This window comes from Branchiostoma floridae, chromosome 5 (genome assembly GCF_000003815.2).
Source record: "Branchiostoma floridae strain S238N-H82 chromosome 5, Bfl_VNyyK, whole genome shotgun sequence".
In the NCBI taxonomy this organism is placed as follows: domain Eukaryota; kingdom Metazoa; phylum Chordata; class Leptocardii; order Amphioxiformes; family Branchiostomatidae; genus Branchiostoma; species Branchiostoma floridae.
The window spans coordinates 27,524,221-27,545,273 of record NC_049983.1 but is presented as its reverse complement, the minus strand read 5'-3'; the positions used below and the strand labels follow the sequence as shown (position 1 = coordinate 27,545,273).

Sequence of the window (21,053 nt, the reverse complement as noted above, 5' to 3'; positions counted from 1 at the left end):
TGCCAGAACACTTTCCTTTCAGATATCGAGAAAATGAGTAACGAATCATAGAAACATTTTGAGGCAATCTATAACCATTATGTCAGCGTGTTGACATCTTCTGGAATGTAGCCTCTAGGCAGGCATCTGTCCTTAAAAAAAAACAACATTTTTTTCTTTCTTATGGTACCTGGAACTTTGGTCACAATGAATACTAAAAATTCTACTAGTACTTCACTTACGAATTAACCTTAAATTCTACTAGTGCTTAAAGTGAACAAAATGTAAGGCCGTTGTTGGTTAGTTTTGTTTCAATTTATCTAATGACGAAAACTCAAAATCAGCCAGCTTTTCATTCAGGCCATGAGGAGAGAGGGTAAGAGTCAGACAAAGTACAAATGATACACAGGTTCCAATAAATTAATGTTTCCTCACCTCCTCCTGAATCTCGGGCGGCAGAGCTGCCAGGAACTCCGGGCTGACCTGGACGTTATCCGGCGCCGTCGTGCTGGTGCTGCTCCCGCTGCTGTTCCCCGCCTGCGCGGTAGGGGGCGTTCTTCTGATGCCCAGCTGTGTGCGCAGCACCTCCTGGCGGATATCCTCGGGAAGTGCAGCCAGGAAGGAGGGGTCAACGCCCTCAGGAAGCTGTACATCGGCTGTGGAGGGAGGGTTTTGTTCATCTCTCAACTCATTTGTTGATTTGTCTCTTATTTCTTTGAGTACATTTACACCGATGTCAAAGATACATACTTGCCTTTTGATCAATTCAATTTTCAACAGCCCTTATAATGGTGTCCAAGACACATGCAATATCCAAAGAAGAATAGACTTCAAAACATTAACCATTTATCAATTGATCCATCTGTTAATTTCTGCATCTATCTCTCTTCAAACTTGATACCTTACCGTTATCTCACCACTTTGCCAGATAATCGTTACCTCACAACAGGCACCCACACACAGCACCAATGATCTAATGTCCTAAAATGTGTCACACTGGATCATAGGTACTCTGTCCTTTAACCCTCAGCCTGCTAAGACAGCCATCTGGCAACAGATCTATTTTTTTTTTTTACTCAATGGTCACCGCGTAACAAGGCCTGAAGGCCACTCAAGGTTACGGGTTACATGATTGGAACTGTAACAGCAACTCTTCGCCCTAGGTCAGAAACATCATGATTGAGACCAGCCCAATTGCTCACTATGAGTGAGGACTAACTGACCCAATAGGCGAAGCAGGGGTTACGAGGGCTGCTCAGAAGATTCCCTACCCCTATTTTGGCCGGAATGGTTTGATCCGCTCGGGTGGATGTTCGCACATGTGGCGGGTTCTTTAACGTGCTGTACTGGTTATGGAGTTAGGCCGTAGAGAGAGGGTTAATAGACTTTCCTAACAAAAGAAAAACCTGTAAAACGCAGTCTTACATCCCAGCAGTGAGTTAAGTTCCTCGTTGCCGGGCCCGGCCTGTGTGGTTTCCGCCGTGCTCGCGGCGCTCTGCCCCTCGGATGTCGGGGTCTCTGAGCTGGAGGCCGACCCCTCCGTGGTGCCCGTGCTTGTGCTGGGCTGCGAATCGGCGCCGCTCGTCGTACCGCTGCTCTCTCCGTCTGACACGGTTAAAAACAAAAAAAGTGTCAACTTCAGGTCACCTGCAAACCAGTCCTCGACTATAACACTTCCATGCCAGGACCTGTGTTGTGCTTTTACCTGGTTAAGTACCATGTTTCCACCCATAGTTTCTATGTCCATGACATGCACAATTACAGGGCTGTTACCAAAGGCACTTGCAAGAGTTTGTAGATCAATACCCTGCTTGGAAATGCAGCCCAAACTTACCACAAACAAGAGACAGCAAACAGTACCTTATTTTACCCCATAGCATCCATCACGGTATGAGTGCAGAATTAGAGTGTGTAGTTTCCATGATGCTTTTATCTGGTCTTGTACCTTATTTCCACCCACAGTTTGTAAATTCATGATTATGCAGAATCAGAATTACACTTGAGGCACTTTAGCATGACATGCAACACCCAGCTAGATTGGAATTACACTTCAGAAAACCAGACAAAGCGGATACAGCAGGACAGGGGTGAGCATGTCTGTCTCGTGTCTGGCCTCAGACAAAGCTGGAACAGGAGGATTTTCATCGAGGTTTCACTCATCAAGTGAGATGATTCATCAGTGGCCAGAATTAGGACCAGGCAATTTTGCCAATTTTAAAAGCAGAAACTGCTGACATTCAGCTTTAACAAGCTTACATTGGGAACATGTAGCATATTGTATCTGAGTCATTTGCCATAAAGCAGCCACAATGGAGCAGCAGCCTGTTCAGCCTCCCCTCCCAATGCTGTCGAACCAGCCCCTCCCAAACATTGACCCTGATCACCAACCCTTAACCCTGCCCCTGCTGACATGACCTTTAACCCCACCCCTGTACAAAGCCCCACCTGCAGTTTGACCAGCAGCCTGTTCAGCCTCCCCTCCCTCTGATACTGTCCCAGCCCTCCCATTTTGTATTTGACCCTGACTTCCAGACCCCTAACTCCACTGACATGACCCCTAACCCCACTGACACGGCCCTTGACCCTGCCAACGCAACCCTTGACCCTGCCCAAGTACAAAGCCCCAGCTGTAGTTTGCCCAGCAGCCTGTTCAGATTCCCCTCGTAGCCCCAGCCCCTCCAAAAATTCAACCGACTTTAACCCTGCCCCCCGACCCTTATCCATGCCCCTGACCCTTAACCCTGCCCGTTGTGACTTGACCCTTAACCCCACCCCTGTACAAAGCCCCACCTGTACTTTGTCCAGCAGCCTGTTACACCTCCCCTCCCACATTTTGACCCTGACCCCCGACCTTTAACCCTGCCTGTGCTGGCACGACCCTTAACCCTGCCCCGGTACAAAGCCCCACCTGTGGTTTGCCCAGCATCCTGCTTTGCCTCCCCTCCCTCTGCCGTTACCCAAGCCCCTCCCACACTTTGACCCTGACCCCCGACCCTTCACCCCGCCCCGGTACAAAGCCCCACCTGTGGTTTGCCCAGCAGCCTGCTCCTCCCCTCCCTCTGCCGTTACCGCGGTCCCCGCTGACGTCCCGCTGTCAGCGCTCCCCTGCCGCTGTGCCGACTCCTGCCCGGCCGTTTCTGACGTGTCCATGGGCATGGCGGCGTCCGTTCCCGCGCCCTCCGCCCCCGCGCTGGGGCTGATGCTGACCGAGCTGTCCGTGGAGGTCGTCACGTCGTCCTGCCCCGAGGTCGTGCTGCTGCTCGTCTCCATGGGAGCAGGCAGGAACCCGGCAACCTGGACAAACAAACAAACAAACAAAACATCAGGATCACATGGGAGCAGGCAGGAACCCGGCAACCTGGACAAACAAACAAACAAACATCAGGATCACATGGGAGCAGGCAGGAACCCGGCAACCTGCACAAACAAACAAACAAACATCAGGATCACATGGGAGCAGGCAGGAACCCGGCAACCTGCACAAACAAACAAACAAACATCAGGATCACATGGGAGCAGGCAGGAACCCGGCAACCTGCACAAACAAACAAACAAACATCAGGATCACATGGGAGCAGGCAGGAACCCGGCAACCTGCACAAACAAACAAACAAACATCAGGATCACATGGGAGCAGGCAGGAACCCGGCAACCTGGACAAACAAACAAATAAACATCAGGATCACATGTTAGAATCATGTTGTTCATATCTTATAAGAACATTTTTCTTCAATCCAGCATCAAAAAACAAGCAACAAAAAACATCCAAACATCAATGTGTGTTAAAATCTTTTTATTCGAACCTGCCAACCCTAAGGAACGTAACTGACAGGCTACGATATGCTGGCAGGTAAAATATCATTGGATTCTTCCGTCCAAAAAAATCTAAATTATCCTACAAACTTGTTCATGGACACAAACATTTTTACTTCTCATCTCTCTTCTCATCAGGTTGGGTTGAAGTAGCATTACACTCACAGTTTACTCCCTTCCTGTTGTCTTTCATTACTGTCATTACTTCAGTTGCACTTTGATGAAATCAGTTAAGTACACAAACCTGTGGTGTTGTTTCCTCTGCAGGTTGCCGTGACGACGACCCCTCTTCCGCGACCTGCCGTGCCGTCTCCTCGGCAACCAGCTGTTGCAGGTCGCTGGGGAACGGAAGGGACGGGGTCACGGAGACGTTGTAGGACCGCGCCACTACAGGGGCGGGGGGTGCTGTTGCAGGTGAGGCTGTAACAGCTGATACTGAAGGTTCTGTGTAGCCTGCTTCAGCACCACCTGCCCCCCCTCCGGATGGAGTGGACCCTTCCGGCGCATGTTCCGCGGCCTCGCTGCTGGGTTCGAGCCCGTTGTTGTCCAGCCCGCCGACGGCAGAGATGATCTCGGCAACGATGGAAGCCTGGGACTGGGACCCGGGCAGGGTGGAGGCAGAGTCTGATGTTTCTGTGGACTCCGAGGTGCCAACCTGGGAGGAAACAATACCAAATATCATTACAATCCATTAAGAGGTTCTAAATTCATGCTGACCATAAATATCTCGAGGTGCCAACCTGGGAGGAAATGACACAGATCAAATATCATTACAATCCATCTAGAGGTTCTAAAGTTCTGCTGACCACAAATATCTGGAAATACAAACACACACCCAAAACAATATCTCGATTTGTACATCAACCAAGACTTACATTACATGTAATCCATCAATACTAGCCAGTCACAACATTCATGGATCATTATCAAACAAACATGACAGTTAAAAATGACCAACTAAGACTGGAGGGTTAAAATTTGAAAAATAATCCATAAAGGCAAAATAAGGGCTCTTCAAATTTTGAAAGACACCAAGTAGAATTACACAAAGTCAAAAAAGTACATGTAACCAATGGTAATGCATATCCATTAATTTTAGATATAAATTGATCTTTTTTTTTTTAATTTGAGTTTTTGCCAGGGTCTTGTATTCTCACCTCCATGGCCTCTCCCTCCCGACCCTCGGCTCCAGCAGCCTCTCCTTTCTCCTTGGCTTCCTTCTCTTTCTTCTTCTTATCTTCCTCATCTTTCTCCTTCTTCTTCTTGTCCTCCTCCTCCTGTTGTTTCTTCTTCTTCTCCTGACGTTCCTCCAGCTCCTTCTTACAGTGCTCTTCCAGCTTCTCAAGGATTGACTTCTTCACAGCTGCGGGAGGAGCGAGAGGAATGAAGTTTGGACCAAGAACGATGATAGGAAAGAATGGATATTAGATAAGGAACACAATCAAAGGTCACTGAAGTAATTGTACCAGAAATAGGAAATAAGACAGTCTAAGAGAATACAAAAAAATTGGTTGTTTAATTCTACATTGTGAAAACTCCTACTTCAGCTAGCTACTATCAGAGTTCACACAGCTATGACTGGAGAGAACACTGACATCACAGGACTCTCCAAGGAACTTTGGGTCTGTGGAGGGTGAAACTTGGCAAGAGCACAATCAGGTTATGAAGGGAATGCAAAAAAAGGACATAATCTTACATAATCTTACTCTATGAATTCTACGAAGGAAAGATGTCAGGACAAAGAGGAAGGAAACTAAGAATTACTTGCTTGCAACCTGGAGCTGGAAAAGAGCTGAAATACTGTAAATGCATTTAAGTTTGCGGGGATTTACTTCAGTGGGAGTGTTCGCAGTGGTTGTAAGTTCATGGTAGCGCCATGGACTGTAGTCCCATACTATTACTACAAGTTTTTGCAAAATTGAAAAAATTTAATGCTCACGTTGAAGTGGCCACCGTGAAAACCGGCAACATAAAACTACTGCGAACATTTCTGCATTTACAGTAGATACAGGGGATGGCTAATGTAATGCTCAAGTAAACTTTTGAGACATCAGTGGAAGAAACCCAAACTCACCAGTGATGACATGGTGCACGCCGTCCCCGTCCAGCACCCGACACTCCTCGGCCCACCGGTTCTGGGCGGTCAGCACGTTCTGCAGCAGCCCTGCGCCGGTGCTGGGCGCCGCGTCGCTGAAGCCCCCAGAACCGCCCTCGTTCAGAAGGTCGTCGAAGATGTCATCATCCTGACCCGCCATGACCCGCACGTCGTCCCCGCCGATGAACACGCGGGCGTACTGCCGGCCGGTCTGCTGGGTCAGCTGCAGGACATCCGCAGCTGCCGTGGGGCCAAGTAACCTAGGCAACAACAGGAAACCTGCTTTCCTACGTCTGTCTGTCTGTGTCAGTTCTACATAATCAACTTGATCAAGTAGACCAGATACTGGAAATTTAGAATATTTGATTAAGTTGTTTTGAGTTGTTACTGCACTTTTTAGAAAAGTCTCACATGCTGATGTTTGGACAGTTTCTTACGATGGACAATCTATTTCTACTTTCAGTTTCAACTGAGAACACATGTGGCCTTAGTATTTGAAAGCTGTGTAGACTGGTGGGCATTTATATTCACTCCTTGAAACTGTGAGTACTGCAGTGTAGACGTAGTTTTATACAGTTGAGAAACAACAAATCGATGTGGCCCAATAGTTTAAATAGTTGCAAGTTGTCCTCACCTCTGCAGAATGGCGGGCGGTTGCGGGCGCGTGCCGCCGGAGTAGTGCACGTGGATGGTCTGCGTGGCGGGGACGTAGTGGCGGTGGCCCCTCCCGGTGCGCCCCAGGCGGTGGACGCGGCCCGACGAGGTCACGATCCCGGCCACCTGGCTGTGGTCAGCGTGGCGCACCATCAGGGGGTGGCTCACCGCGATGGACATGGAGGGAGCTGGGGGGGCGGAGGGGGTTCCTTCAAATACACACCGATGGACAGGCTTAGCTACGGGTGTCAAATTACATACTACACACCAGTACGCAGTTTGTGACTTGTATCCACACTCAAACATGTACAGTGGACACCAACTAATTGCATCACTGCTATTGGCATAAGTCTGGGATTTGCATAGAATTCTGAAAACCCAAACCATTTGCCATTCACTCCATTATAAATACAATGGTATAATCGCATCATCTATTATGGCATAAATCGGACATTCGGGTAAAATATCGGCAGGTCAATCGCATACTGACCCGGAAATATGTGATAGAAGACAAGAAAAAAAGTCGAAAATGGACTATCAGCGGCCTTTAAAAATGCATTCGATCGCCAAAACCGTCAAAATTGCCGCTGAAATGGACAAATAACACTGGTACGCCGCGCCGGCGGCATCCAGGAGTTACGCAACACCAAAAGCGCAAAGGCTGACGGGGTAGCATCGGCGCCATTTTTCTTTTGTCTAACACGCGCTGATGTTTGTGAATTTTCGAGCTAAAATTCCCACTGATTTTGTGAACATCCTCTACCCAAAACCAGCCATTATGAAGCTGAAATGTTTGTAAGTTAGATAAGTTCGGGCATTTAGCCCAGTTTGTTCCGAGTTTGTAAATATGGCTGGAAGACGAGCGATAGTTTTGGCGTTATTTCACCACGGCATCGGCATGCTTGTTTATTTAGCGCTACACTACATCGCCCACAAAATCGTCAATATTCAAGGCCATTCAACAAAGTTTCCGTACCTTCCGCTTAAAAGTTGTAATCAAACTAGTGCTTATCAGAAAATATGTTTATGTTTAACCTTACGATGATCGGACTGAGCGATTACACGTCGATAAATGTATTCTGTATAACGGTAAGCTTAGAGTCACGCTAAAACTACAAGTTCTTTCTGTCATGATATCGGAGCATAATTTTCTCGATGCAGTTCAACGTTACCACATGATGTTAACGCTACATTAAAATGTTGATGAGGTGTCCGATATGTATAAACATGTGAGATATCATTCTGCACTGAAATGTGATTGAATCGAGACTCAGCGGATGTTGTATTTTGTTTTATTTCTTCTCGTTACGGACTACGTATGACGGACCCATGCCTGTAAAGGAAAAAAGAAACTTGGATAAATATGAACTTTAACTACAATGTACATCAATGTTACTTCTGCATATGCATAAAATTTAGTGCATAATACCAGTTTTGACACGTGTGTGTATGATTATTTCAATTGGTTCCCTGAGTCCGTAACCAGCACCCCCCCTCCCCCCGCCGCCAATCGTTTGGAATCTCCTAGGGTTATTGGACTAAGTCGGGTAAACGGGTAAAATTCGCTGACAAATCGATGATGCCAATAGCCGACTTTTACTGTACCAACATACACACACCACCATCAGGGGATGGCTCACAGCTATGCTCATGGAGGGAGCTGGGGGGGTGGAGGGGTTTCCTTCAAATACACACAGGGGCAAAGGGGCTTAGCTATGGGTATCAGATTACATACACACCAGGGGATATACACGCAGGGGCTTTGCTAGGGGTATCAGATTACACACACCAGAACGCAGGCTCACCACGATGCTCAGGCGCGGAGGGGGTTCCTTCAAATAAACACCAAACTAGAGCTGGTCGCGTGATCATGGGGTACGATCGCCATACTTCTACATCAAACGTCTTACGTAGTCTTGGATGGGTCCAAATAGTTGATGTACATAAAAGAAGTAAGGCAATGCTCGTTTTCAAGGCACTTAACGGCATGACCCCTCCCCATCTTACTGCATTGTTCTCCCAACTCTCAGAAATACACACACATAATACCCGTCTTAGATCACAAGGTGGACTCCTGCTGCCTAAAGCTAAATCTGAATATAGAAAGAAAGCTTTTTCATACTCAGGGGCGGTGCTCTGGAATTCCCTGTCGTCCCAATTAAGATCTGCGAGGACACTGTCACAGTTTAAAAGATTGTATGACCAGGACTAAAGGATTCTGATTGTATATATTTTAACTTTAGTTCCTGTCATATCACAGTGGATCCTTTTGTTTGATTTCTGTATTATGTTTTGATGCTAAGACTGACATTTATGTTCTCTTCTGACTGTTATTTTTCATTTGCAAATCAACTTTGAAACAAACACTGCCCGACCAGCGACACATTGATATGCAAATTCCACTTTTCGTTACTTTGATTTTAAGTTGATCCACTGCCTGAATGTGTTATTATTTTTATTATTACTACCATCATTATATTAAGTAATCCTGAGTTATTTGTATTGTAAATAGTTGACACCTGACGTTTAGTTATTTAAGTTTGACCTTTGATTTCAATTTTGACTCAGTTGTTGTGATTTTGTGTTATTTTATGTTGGGGTCTCCCGGCCCCCCAGGAGGTATTGAAAAACGCCAATAGGCGATGTATTTTCCTGGATAAATAAATAAACTGAAACTGAAACCATAACAAAGGGGCTTAGCTTAAAGTATCAAATTACATACTAGCTACAGTTATCATATTACAATACACACTGACGCAGGGGCTTACCTACGGGTTATCAATTACATACATGTAACAACACATACACACCAGCAAACAGTTAGCAAGATGCATATTCACTCAAACATGGACTGACGTATGCACAGCGCTTCCAGGAGCTTATAAAAACTCAACGTTATTATCAGTTTACACACACCAGTGTGTTGGAAGTTTTGAGGCATGCACATGTAAAGCTAAATGTAAACCTAACTAAGGGGCTTCGCTAAACTCTCAACATGTACCAACATCAACAACTTGAACAAGGCAACTACGTACTCAACAAGGGTGGAAGGGTTTCTGTCAGAGTACACTTTCATCCAAGTACGCACACTCCTCAAAGCAAATCACCCATAAATTGCCAACATTGGTGAATTAGAAAAACATCTGTCACAACATTGCTCTGCAGCCAAACACAAGGCTGATTTTGCCACATTGATTACCATGAAACAAATGAGAAATGTGATGATGAAAATTGAAATGAGTGTTTGACAAGTGGGGTACATAGAAAGAACTGGACAGAGAAAAACCAAACTGTAAGATATGAAATTTACTACTGCAACAAATTGGTCAGAACACAACATTAATCATTGGATAACAAAGTTTTTTTATTCACAACCGCGGCATAAAGTCACAGCTGACTGGTGAGTCTGTCACCATCCTCAGGGCAATTCTGACTGGTTCACATTCACTATTACAGCTATATGTGTCGGCGCTTACACCAAGTTACAGATACAGTCCCAAACGTAACCTGTCAGTACTGCCCTGAGAAAGGTGACAGACAGTCACCAAAACACAGCCACTGCAATGTCATCTGTCATTTTATGTCTTGGTTGTGACTTAAGGACCTTATCATCAAATGATTTTCCACATCTTGATGAAATTATTCACAAATAAATGCTATGATGATAATCATAGTTGGACATAAAAATGCCCCAGCAACTGAAAGACGGGTGAGCGTGTGAGGAAAAGCTGCGTGCTGCCTGCCACGACGGAAAGCGCACGTGAGAGAACAGGGCAGCCTCTACCTGAGCCATCATTACCATTGTCGTCATGCACGGCCACGGGCAGCGGGTACGTACACGTGCGAACGGACGACGGAAGGCCCCACTGGTACGCCTCGCCTGCGGGAAATACAGTCAGAATAAGCAGCCTTTAGTGCCAGGTTTTACTCAACAAACAAAGTAGGAACAAGCAGTGTTTAGTGCTAAGTTTTAACTCCACAAACACAGAACAAGCAGCGTTTAATGCCAGATTTTCACACGAGAAACACAGAACAAAAAGCTCAAAATGCTGAGATCATTATATCAAAGCTATGAACAATATCATACACATGAAGCAGCAAAGGTGCTGTAACAGTTGTAAGAATGGGTTCTTAGGCAAGCCTTTTCAAACATAATCACTTCAAGTCTTTCCTTGCCACCTGCAACAAAGATGCCTCACAGTTCAAAAGACACACAAAAGTAGCACTTTGGACACTCATCAGCAAGCCTTTGGGAATGTGAGCTTGACGCTTCTTAGGCATGAACTCTTCAGAAAAGAATCAGGAAATAAGAAAATAAGTTGTGATTACTAAACTGGAGAAAAGTGAGGACATGTCTGATGAATGCACAGTGGAATTCACCCACCAAACTTTTATACTTCTTCAGACTTTGGGAACTATGGTGGAGCTTTACGAGCAATCTTCTAAAAGGGCTTTGGAATGAAAATGAGCAAGGCTGTATTAAGGACTTGAACTTACCAGCATTAGAGATAATCTCCTCCAACTGTTTTCACTTTTACATTTCAAATGGCAACCAATGCTGTACTGATTGCACAAAGTTTCATGGCCAAGGGCTTTGGAATGGAAATGAGCACTACCCTTTGAGGAACTTCAACTTGAACTTGACTCTAACTTACCAGCGTTGGAGAACATCTCCTCCAGCTGGAGAAACAGGTCCTCATCTCCCTCCTGCAGACGGAATAGCGAGTCATCTTCGTACTCATCGATGTCGAACGTTCTCCCCATCTCCGAACCCTCGTCCTCCGCATCCTCATCTTCTCCATCCTCCTCTTCTTCCTCCTCCTCCTCCTGTAGGGACCACATCAACATGTTAACTTACAGACATTACTTTCCCTCCCCATATCCGAACCACCAGCATTGAACCCTCCGTTGTCATCATCATCATCATTGTTATACAAACAAACAAACAAATAAACGAATAAAAACGTCGCACCTGTTCATCATGCTCATCCTCCTCCTCACTGCCGGAGTCATCAGCACTGGACCCCCCGTCATCATCATCATCATCGTTATGGTCCTCCTCCCCTGACTCTACCACCACCATGTCTGGACAGAGAGGGGGAAGTTAGCCACTGACTACAGCCATGAAGGTTTGACATCCAGCTTATGTGATAATCAACACAAAAGTTACTCAAGCAACTGGGTAAGGTCCTCGATGAAGGTTAGACATCCAGGTAATAAGATACGCAAAAAAAAGCAACTATTCAAGCAACTGGATATGATTTGGGAAACGGTCAGACGTTTCAGGTAGAATCTACTACCTTTTGTCAATGACGCAGTGTCACTGACAGAAGGTTGTAGATTTTGACTTTAGTAATCGCTATTTGGCGTAACTTAGTCAACGGCCAGATGTTTCAGGCAGGTTCTGTTGCCTTTCGTCGGTGATTGACGACACTGTCTGAAACGTCTGCCTGTGAACTTCATCCATCCAGATGCTTGTCAATGAGTAACTTTTGTATTGAGTATAACGACAGCTTTCTGGGTTAATATTTGTTTTAAAGCTGCAGTACATAGAAGCTGCAAGCACTTTCTCCCTGTGCACTTCCAAAATTCTTTACTGAAAAACAATGTAGAAATTTGGGCCTAAACAAGTAGTTCAATAGCCAGATTTTCCGGACAACCACAAAAACCAAAAACAAAAACATTTTTTTCACAATGACAAAGGAACAACATGAAGTAATAGAAGTGCAAGCAGGGCCATGCAAACAGCAAACTGAACCAAAACAAAAACAAAAAGTGAAAGAGCCTTCGGTGCAGATGGCCAGTTCCATGCAATGTAAAAAACATCCCTAAGGCTTATTCCAGGTGCAAAGAAATAAAATAACCGCACAGTCCAGGAGCCAAACGAAAGAGAAGCGTTCCGTGCAGCCAGCCGGCCCCATGCAGTGCTGTGCCGTGCCGTCACCGTGGCTTTACGTGCACCACAACCACCGCGAGGTTCAAACAGAAGGGGTTACCGTTTCTGCGCACACCTTCCTGGGAATGTTCGCTCGCCATCTCTGTGTCGTCCCCGTCGCGGGAGTCCTGCGTCAGCTGCGAATCACCCAGGCCCTGCGAATCTGCGGGCAACAAAGGAGAGAAACAGATTTAATAATAATAGAATTTTTTAAAAAGTCATATATACTGCTTCCAAAAAAGAAGTCAAACCCAAGCTGTTTAGAAATAGCCAACACTAGTATTAGATTAAAATATTGCTTATGACTGTCCATTGTCACTATGTGTATACCATGTACTTGCAATTAGCCCTCGGGCACGAACTTGCAAATAAACTTCTATAGATAAAGATAGGGGCTACCTGAGAAATGTTTTGGTGTTTTAGTGTATAATGCATTTACTGTCAACATTTTAATGTCAGACCAGGACTATCTGAAAAACAGGTAACAACGACCTGAGAGTGATTTCCTTGCACTTCAGATATAGAAAGTCACCAGAAATAAAATCTCTTTGCAAAAATCTCCAAAACAAACCCTCACTTTCATAAAGACAGGATAACTAAAATCTTTAGTGAGTTTTGATGACTTTTTTGTTTTTGTTTGTTTCCTTGCAGTCTTGAAAGCTACATGTATCAGCCCCCTAGCAGAACCCTTTGAAACTGCACCCTGCTGACCTGTGTTGGACTCCCTCTGTATGCGGCGTGTGGAGGACACCATCAGCGTTTCCGCCAGGATGTCGTCCTCCGTGTCGCCCTCCAGAAGCTGGTCGATCACGTCATCAAGGTCGCCGCCATACTGCATGGGGTTTGTGTGGCTCTCCTGACTCACCGGCGCCTCCAGTGACTCCGCAAACCCTTCGTTATCCTCACCTTCTCCTGACAAGAAGAGTAAACACAAACGTATTATCCCAAATTCAACGACTCTGCAAACCCCTCGTTATCCTCACCTTCTCCTGACAGGCAACAAAAACACAAACTTATGATCCCAAATCCAGTAACTCTGCAAACCCCTTGTTATCCTTACCTACACCTGACAGGCAGACGGGGAAAAAAACATAACGTCACAAAGGCACTCCAAAAATGCCTAGTTATCCTCATTCTATCTTTATCAGCAGACAGGCAAAATACAAACTTATTATCCCAAACCCAGGCACTCCACAAACCCCTTGTTATCCTCACTTTCTATTGACTGGTAGAAAGTCAAACTTGACTTGGTAGAAGGTCAAATTTGAGAGTGATCCCAAAACAACAAAAGTTTTGACACAAAAAGGTCTTGTACGTTCAAACTGGACCTGCACAAGCTAACAACTTGCTTATTATTGCTCTTCCTGTAACTGTACAGTTTTATTGCCAGATTTAAGCAGTTTCCCCAACGATAAACTAGTCCACCATCCCCCACTAGTTGTTACCTCGGGTGGCCTGGGAGTCCTCCTGGGTTCCCTGCTCCCCATCTTCTGTTCTGGGCGTTTCCACATCTGTGTCTACAGGGGAAACAAACAGTACAGGTTACAGTCAATTATACAGTGTCAGAACTTGAATTCTGGCAATAAATGTTCTCAGAAACAGGGAAAAGGGATATGCTTTTACGCTAAATTCAAAGAAACAAACAGAATGTCCATGTTGCATTAGATAGATTAAAATGGACCTGTCACAAATGTAGCATTTGGTGATTTCTAAAATAATTTCGGTCCCCAAAATAAGACAGTCCTTCAACGTATTTTGTCATTTCTTCTGCCCTATTAAAATTACTTTCCGTAAGTTTGTAACTAACCTAATGTTTAACAAAGACAGTTTGCTATAAAACAAACAAACAAACAAACAAACCCTGCTGGCTGGTTCCGGTCTCCTCGCCCGTTGCGGACTGTGTCCCCTCCTTCGCCTTGGCTCCGCTCTTCCCGACCATCGTGCTGGGCTGGTTCACGATACGGGACAGCGTTTCCAGCGGCTTGAGCGCCGCGTTGACGGTGGTCGCCATGTTGGGGCTGGACAGATCCAGGCTGTGTGGGATCCGCGCCAGATCTGTCACCAGGCCTCGCCGCAGGAAGATCCGGATCATGTTGTTCATACTGTTCTGCTGCTGAGACTTGAACGCTTGCTGTGGACAGATATAAAACAACTATGGAACAACAATACACAAGGAAACACAGCTGTAATTACTTATCAAAGTTTGGCCTTAAAGTTGCAGAAAAGCTTGGACTGGAAGGCTTGCTGTGGATAGACATAATAATGTAACTTTAATGATGGAAAAACTAGTCATCAAGTCTGTTGTTAACTGCTCTAAAATAATCAATTTACATTAATACAATAAAATTTTTGATCAACAACTTGTGAACTGGGATGAGACTTGAAGGCCCGATATGAAGAGGAACATTTGCAAGCAAATGCAGGACAGTTCCCTTGTACAACATTCTGTACATCAATTGTAGTGTACTGAATTGTCAAAAATCATGTTTAAGTGATATTGACAATTCCAACACACTACAGAAATAGCTCTGACTTCAGCAGAAGTGATGCTGATTTAGTCTAAACCCATACCCAAGAGTGGCATTCAGGCCTGGTTAATCTGTAGAGTGAAAAAGACTCATCAACATGACAAAGTTGCAGCCAGCTGTAAACGCCTAAGTCATACCTGGTGCTGCTGGAAGCCCCCCGTGGGAGGACAGGCCTCCATCATGGTGCCGATCAGCCCCACCAGTGCCTGCACGCGCGTGTGCTTGTCCGAACTCTCGGGCAGTGCCAGGGCCCTGCTGAGGGCAGCCTTCACCTCCTGCACCAGGAGACCCTGTGCGTCCGGGCTGTGGTTACTCGCCGCGATGGCCGCCAGCAGGGTCCTCGCCAGCATCGGGGTGTCCTTGTCACTGTCGTCTGTGCCTGTTGGCAGCAGGTTGTCTAACACATACGCCAGCACCGTGCCGTCCTGAAACACACAAACAATGCCATTTTCAGGAAACAGAGCAGGCGACACATTTTGTAATACATCATATCGTGCTCCAACAAGATCCTTTCATACTTTCCCATCAGAATTTGTGTCTTCAGACAACAGCTTTCACAACACTGACTGTGCATGGCCTTGATGCACTGACTGATTGTACAGGTCACATGTATGGCCTGTTGCGTTATAATAGCAAACTGACTTCTTATGTTTGTCCAGAGTGATACAAGATCTCCAGTGAGTTTGAATTTTGAGCATCAACTCACCTCCTTGATGCCGTCCACCTGCCCTGCTGTATAATGGTACTGTGAGATCTGCAGAGCCACGCTGGCGTACGACCGCACCCTACCCCTACCCCTAACCCTAACCCTAACCCAACCCTAACCTAACCCTGACCCTAACCCTAACCCTAACCTAACCTGACCCTGTAACTCACCTCCTTGATGCCGTCCACCTGCCCTGCTGTGTAATGGTACTGTGAGATCTGCAGAGCCACGCTGGCGTACGACCGCACCCTACCCCTACCCCTACCCCTAACCCTAACCCAACCCTAACCTAACCCTGACCCTAACCCTAACCCTAACCTAACCCTGTAACTCACCTCCTTGATGCCATCCACCTGCCCTGCTGTATAATGGTACTGTGAGATCTGCAGAGCCACGCTAGCGTACGATCGCACCAGCTCTGCCAGCAGTTTTAAAATGGCGGATTTCGTCATGAGCGGCCGGTTTGCTGCGGCCTTTGCCTTCTGCTCAGCGGCAGCCTTGTCCTTGGCCTTGTCGTCGGGCTCGGTGCCCTGCTGGTCCAGATTCTCCGTGCTGGTTGCTCTGCTGCTCGGGGCACTCACGAAGATGTCACTACCGGACAGCTGCAGGACAACAGCAAATGTGACTGGAAAATAGAGCTAAAACTTCTGTTCACAAGCCCTCCAGAAGGGGAAACCTATGTGGGCTCAACACGAGGTTTTTGTGGTATCCTGGAGGAATCCTGTTAAGTGTTTATTGAGGTTGTGAAAGATGCAAACAAACAAAATCCAATTTTCAGACCTCTGTACCCCAAAAGAATCTGGTCAAAAACTTCAACCATTATGTTACCCATTTGAGAAATTGGTTTCAAGGCCCACCTACTCATAACCATGCAACAATCCCAATACCTTTCAGGGTTAGCATTCAAGATATCCATGTTTGCATTGTGTTTATGGCCCAAACTAATCCAATGTACCACAAACCAACCAGAACTGATCCCCTTTATGATCAGAACATTGTCCCCTCTCTATGATCAACAGTACCCTAACATTACAGGAACCTTGCCAGTCATCTGCACACGTACCGACGTACCGAATCTGTTTCTATGACCTACAGTCCCTGTAACCCCCTTACCTGGTAGGTTCCGCTGTCGTACTCCGACCCCCCGTCCAGCTCTGTGACGCTGTTCTGGCGCCGGATGGCCTGCGCGCCAGTCTCGTTACCGAAGTTCATGACCGCCTCCCCCGTCTCCGTGTCGGACTCTGCCGTGTTGGGCGCGCCTTCAGGGCTAGTTTCCGTGGGCTGCGTGGCGAGCGCGTTCAGAAGGTCGTACATCACCTGGGATGGAGCGATGTAATGAAGTTAATACACAAGCTGTTGGCATCCATCTGTCTCCAAAGACCATGTTAGGCAGACAGTTCCTCATTGTCTGCCTGGCCTGCACGTGACAAATACTGGCGCACTAAGTCCTACAGGGACAAGAACTGCATGCCATGTGTAAGACGGCCCCAACAAATGCAGGTTTGTTATTTGGAGTTTCCGCCTCCTAGGAGGACTTCCCATCAAGGATGCAAGGGGTTCCTCCTACCCCTGACTTGTGTATAGCATGTTCTTCATGCCCGAACATGCCCCTAAGGCAACACAAGCTGTACTGATACACAATGCCTTGAACAACTGTTTACTGCCCTACAAGCACCAAATGTTCAACTACTGCAGGAACAGAGCTACCAGGAGCTCCAGACTACTGTGCCATTCTATGTTGTTATGAGTTATCTATGTTGACCAAGCATTTTGCTATATTTCCAAATTGACCTATTGATACCCCTAACAACTATTGCCTTTAAGTAATTATGTTATTTTACTCTCTACTGTCACTCTGTATGTCTCTGTGTGGTTTGAAAGAGTCCACGTAAATATGAATGTGTAGACCACAGAAATAATAGCCTCTTATAAGGCTAATTGTGGATCTAAATAAACGCAACAAACTCTGTGAATTGTGGCCCTGATGGATAAATAGAGCCATTTTGACAGTAAATAAAGGCAAAAACAAACAAACAAACAAAGAAACAAATCACCTCCTTGATGACCCCTTCCAGCGGAGGAGGGGCAAAAGGCTTGGAGGATGCCGTCTTGAGCAGCTGGACTGCGTTGGGACCCAGCACCCTGTTGTACTCCTCTTCATCTGAGGCTGCAACAACAACTGGGGTTTTACAGGGAACAGACTGACTATCTGAGACTTTTAGGGCATATAAAAGTCATCATAAACCTAACTACAAGTTTGATGAACTTTCAAAAACATGATCATATTCACTGAATACAAGACCTTTGAGAGCTAAGTACAATATATGCAAAATCAAAAGTGTGAACTTTTGAATACACTGTATATTCATATATACACACTCCAAGTCAATATGTCTTGAGGAATCAATGTGTCGAGTAAAGCATGTACAATAAAAAAGGTGAAAGAACGAAAGTCTTTACTTTTACTTCGTAAATCCTAGTAACTTTATGTATGTAACTTTCAAACATTGATAAACAGGTCCATAAACACCAGTGTTACACCCACCTAGATTTCCTCTTCTAGAAGGCGGGGGCAGAGCGATGCGTAGAGCGTTCCACGCGGTTTCCCGGAACAGTTCGGCACTCCTGCAGGCTGCGGGACCCAGTATTCTCAGCAGGTAGTGGAACTCTCTCGACCCCAGACTTCCCGCCGCCACACCCAGCACGTTACTGCCCGTACCGCCCGCCGCTGTCCCACGAACAGCCTGCGGAAGGGAGGCAACATTTGTGCCAATACTCCACAATCACAAGTCTTGCAAAAAGTTCAACTTTATCAAAACGTCTTCAACAGTTTAGGAATCAACTTGTCACTTTCAGACTGACAGGTGCCCGTATTCTTTCCTAAAAGAGCCAGAAACAGAATTTGCTATAACAATGAAACTGTTAAACAAATGCATGTGTCATAGAATGTCCTAAACAAAATGAGAAACTTGTGTTTGTCGGTTAGAATCCTGCTACTACTCACAGCAGACTTGAAAACCTTCAAACCCAGGAAAACAAACCAACCTTCTCCATGGTGTGCCTGAGTGTGTTGGGTTCCTCTAACACGTGTCTGATCAGTAGCGTCGCCAGCCCGTTGAATCCCGTGAAGGCGGAACTCTGCTTGAGGTCGAGGATCAGCTTGGTCCCGCCGAGGTCAGCGAACTGGAGCGCGTGTTGGTGTTCTCTGGTGCAGCGCAGGCACAGGCGCATCACCGCGTGAAGCGTGTCTGGGTCCACCGGGATCCCAATCAACCCAACGCACGCCCTGCAATGGATTTAATAAATCATTATTTCTTCATTTCGTACAAGTTAAAACTACAAATTTAAAGGATTGTGGATATCTTTTCTTTATTCTACAGAAGTTAAATGTACAAAATACAACTTCAGCAATTGCATGTCAGTTCAATACACACTAAATTGTTTTCTACGCATCCTAAGTCAGCAGAGAAACCGTTGTATCAGTTGACCGAATGTGTAGAGAAGAATCTAGTGAATGGATGGACAGGTTGACAAGCTATTCTAACCTATATCATGAACATCTTCTTGGCAAATAATTGTTTTACAAACACCCTTTGGAATTTTTACCAAGGCATTCCCTCACAAGACTTAAATAAAGGAACTTTTGTTACTGAAATCCAGAACTGACCTGACGAGTGTTGAGATCTGCTCTGATGCCAGACCCTTGATCAGTCTGGCCTCCTCCTCTGGAACTAATAAGATACAGGATATCAGTACAGGACAGGTCCAAAAATACTAACTACACAAAATCAACATCATTCACCAACATACTGTATATGAACTCTAATACAGCAGAAGCAGCTAATACAGTTAATTGCACAATGAATAAACACACACTTCTGTTTATTGCACAAAATCCCAACATCCTAAAACCAGTGTGGTCCAGCTGGATAACTGCTGAATTATTGCATCATCCTTATAATGGCATGAAATTCACTGGCAAATGGGATGTGCAATGAAACAGCATCTACTGTATTTTACTTAAACTGCCAAAACCAGATATATCCGGCACACATATACATGCCCTGTGTGCTGCATCCGAATATATCGGGAAAAGCGTAATCCCCCGAAGTAGCCGCTTTGCGCGCATGTAGCGCACGAACCCCGGAAGTTAGGGACTTTGGCCTTGTTCGGGGGTTTCTTTTTGGAGGTCAGCAACCAACCCTGGCACTGATAGCATTCTATAGTGCTGAAACTCTGGCAGTTTAAGGGTTAAATAAAACAAAAACTCCTGGACTAACCTTTCTTCTCTTCTTTCTTCTTCTCCTCTTCCTTGGGTGCAGCAGTTTCATCTGTCTCCATCTTCTGCTCAGGTTCTACTGCAACAGACAGGTCAGCAGGTCAACAGCAGGTCAAAGGTGAGGTCAACAAGGAGGTCGAAGGATAAGCAGCAGGTCAAAAGAAAAGTCAATAGAAAGGATAACAAGTTTAACTTTCCTAGAAACTCTAAATCAGATAACTTTATCTCTAAAAGAATAAAACTTTGACAGCAATGTTCAATTTTGCATTCTGATTGACAACTGTTGCACAAACTAAACTTATCTGACCTGAACCAATGGGCTGCTAGGAAACACATCAATAAGAGTCCCCCTCTCCAAAAATTATGCTATTCTTTGTCTAAAATATGAATTAAAAAAGATAAAAATGGAAGCAATTATAATAAATCTAAGATATGATGAAACTTGATCTATGACTCTGCAGTGAAACCGAGTCGCTCAAATAGAGAGGTTCCCACAAAAGAAATGCTTTGTCTAAAATATGAAGCAAAAAATAAAAATGGATACAATTACAATAAATCTAAGATATGATGAAACTCGATCAATGCTTCTGCTCTAAAACTGAGCAGCCCTGCTCTGCACCTTTCTTCTCCTCTGTATTCTCCTCATCGGCAGCCTCAGCCTCAGTCTGGTCGGGTCCAGCGCCCGTCCCCGCTCCCGCGCCCGTCCCCGCGCCCGTTCCCACCACCTTCTGCAGGAAAGCCTTTGCCGAGGCGCGCTTCTCCTTCAGCTTTTCCTTCTCCTGAGATAGATGGGTGTTATTAAATGGGCAATTGCAGTATCAAAATTCTTTCTGCACTGAATTACATCCAATTTACAAATATAACAAATTACCTGATCACAAAAAATTTTTACACAGTTATATAAAGACTAGACTTGGAAACTATTACTATATATAACTTAAAATAATAGGACAATCCTCTGAGAGCATGGTGGAGACCGTAATAAGGCTAAGAAGTGATAGAACGCCAAAAGGAGTTACTCAAAAGAATTTTACACAGTTGCTGTAAATGCATTTAAGTTCGCG

The 21,053-nt window shown here is 45.5% G+C and overlaps 1 protein-coding gene across 1 annotated transcript in view; it reads right to left on the bottom strand.

The window, feature by feature from the left end:
* Nucleotides 1-21,053, bottom strand: part of LOC118416402 (E3 ubiquitin-protein ligase HUWE1-like) — an 82,193-nt gene that overhangs the window by 23,225 nt on the left and 37,915 nt on the right. The window contains exons 42-64 of the mRNA XM_035821498.1: nt 20,609-20,768; nt 19,991-20,068; nt 19,378-19,441; nt 18,756-18,996; nt 18,256-18,454; nt 17,765-17,889; nt 16,824-17,027; nt 16,046-16,312; nt 15,142-15,429; nt 14,337-14,607; nt 13,922-13,993; nt 13,188-13,388; nt 12,538-12,639; nt 11,514-11,626; nt 11,197-11,368; nt 10,326-10,421; nt 6,522-6,750; nt 5,867-6,147; nt 4,950-5,155; nt 4,037-4,447; nt 3,003-3,273; nt 1,405-1,584; nt 415-635 (exon numbers count right to left, since the gene is read on the bottom strand). Of these exons, the coding sequence (XP_035677391.1) occupies nt 415-635; nt 1,405-1,584; nt 3,003-3,273; nt 4,037-4,447; nt 4,950-5,155; nt 5,867-6,147; nt 6,522-6,750; nt 10,326-10,421; nt 11,197-11,368; nt 11,514-11,626; nt 12,538-12,639; nt 13,188-13,388; nt 13,922-13,993; nt 14,337-14,607; nt 15,142-15,429; nt 16,046-16,312; nt 16,824-17,027; nt 17,765-17,889; nt 18,256-18,454; nt 18,756-18,996; nt 19,378-19,441; nt 19,991-20,068; nt 20,609-20,768 (4,452 nt within the window). The remainder of the gene's footprint in view (nt 1-414; nt 636-1,404; nt 1,585-3,002; nt 3,274-4,036; nt 4,448-4,949; nt 5,156-5,866; nt 6,148-6,521; nt 6,751-10,325; nt 10,422-11,196; nt 11,369-11,513; nt 11,627-12,537; nt 12,640-13,187; nt 13,389-13,921; nt 13,994-14,336; nt 14,608-15,141; nt 15,430-16,045; nt 16,313-16,823; nt 17,028-17,764; nt 17,890-18,255; nt 18,455-18,755; nt 18,997-19,377; nt 19,442-19,990; nt 20,069-20,608; nt 20,769-21,053) is intronic.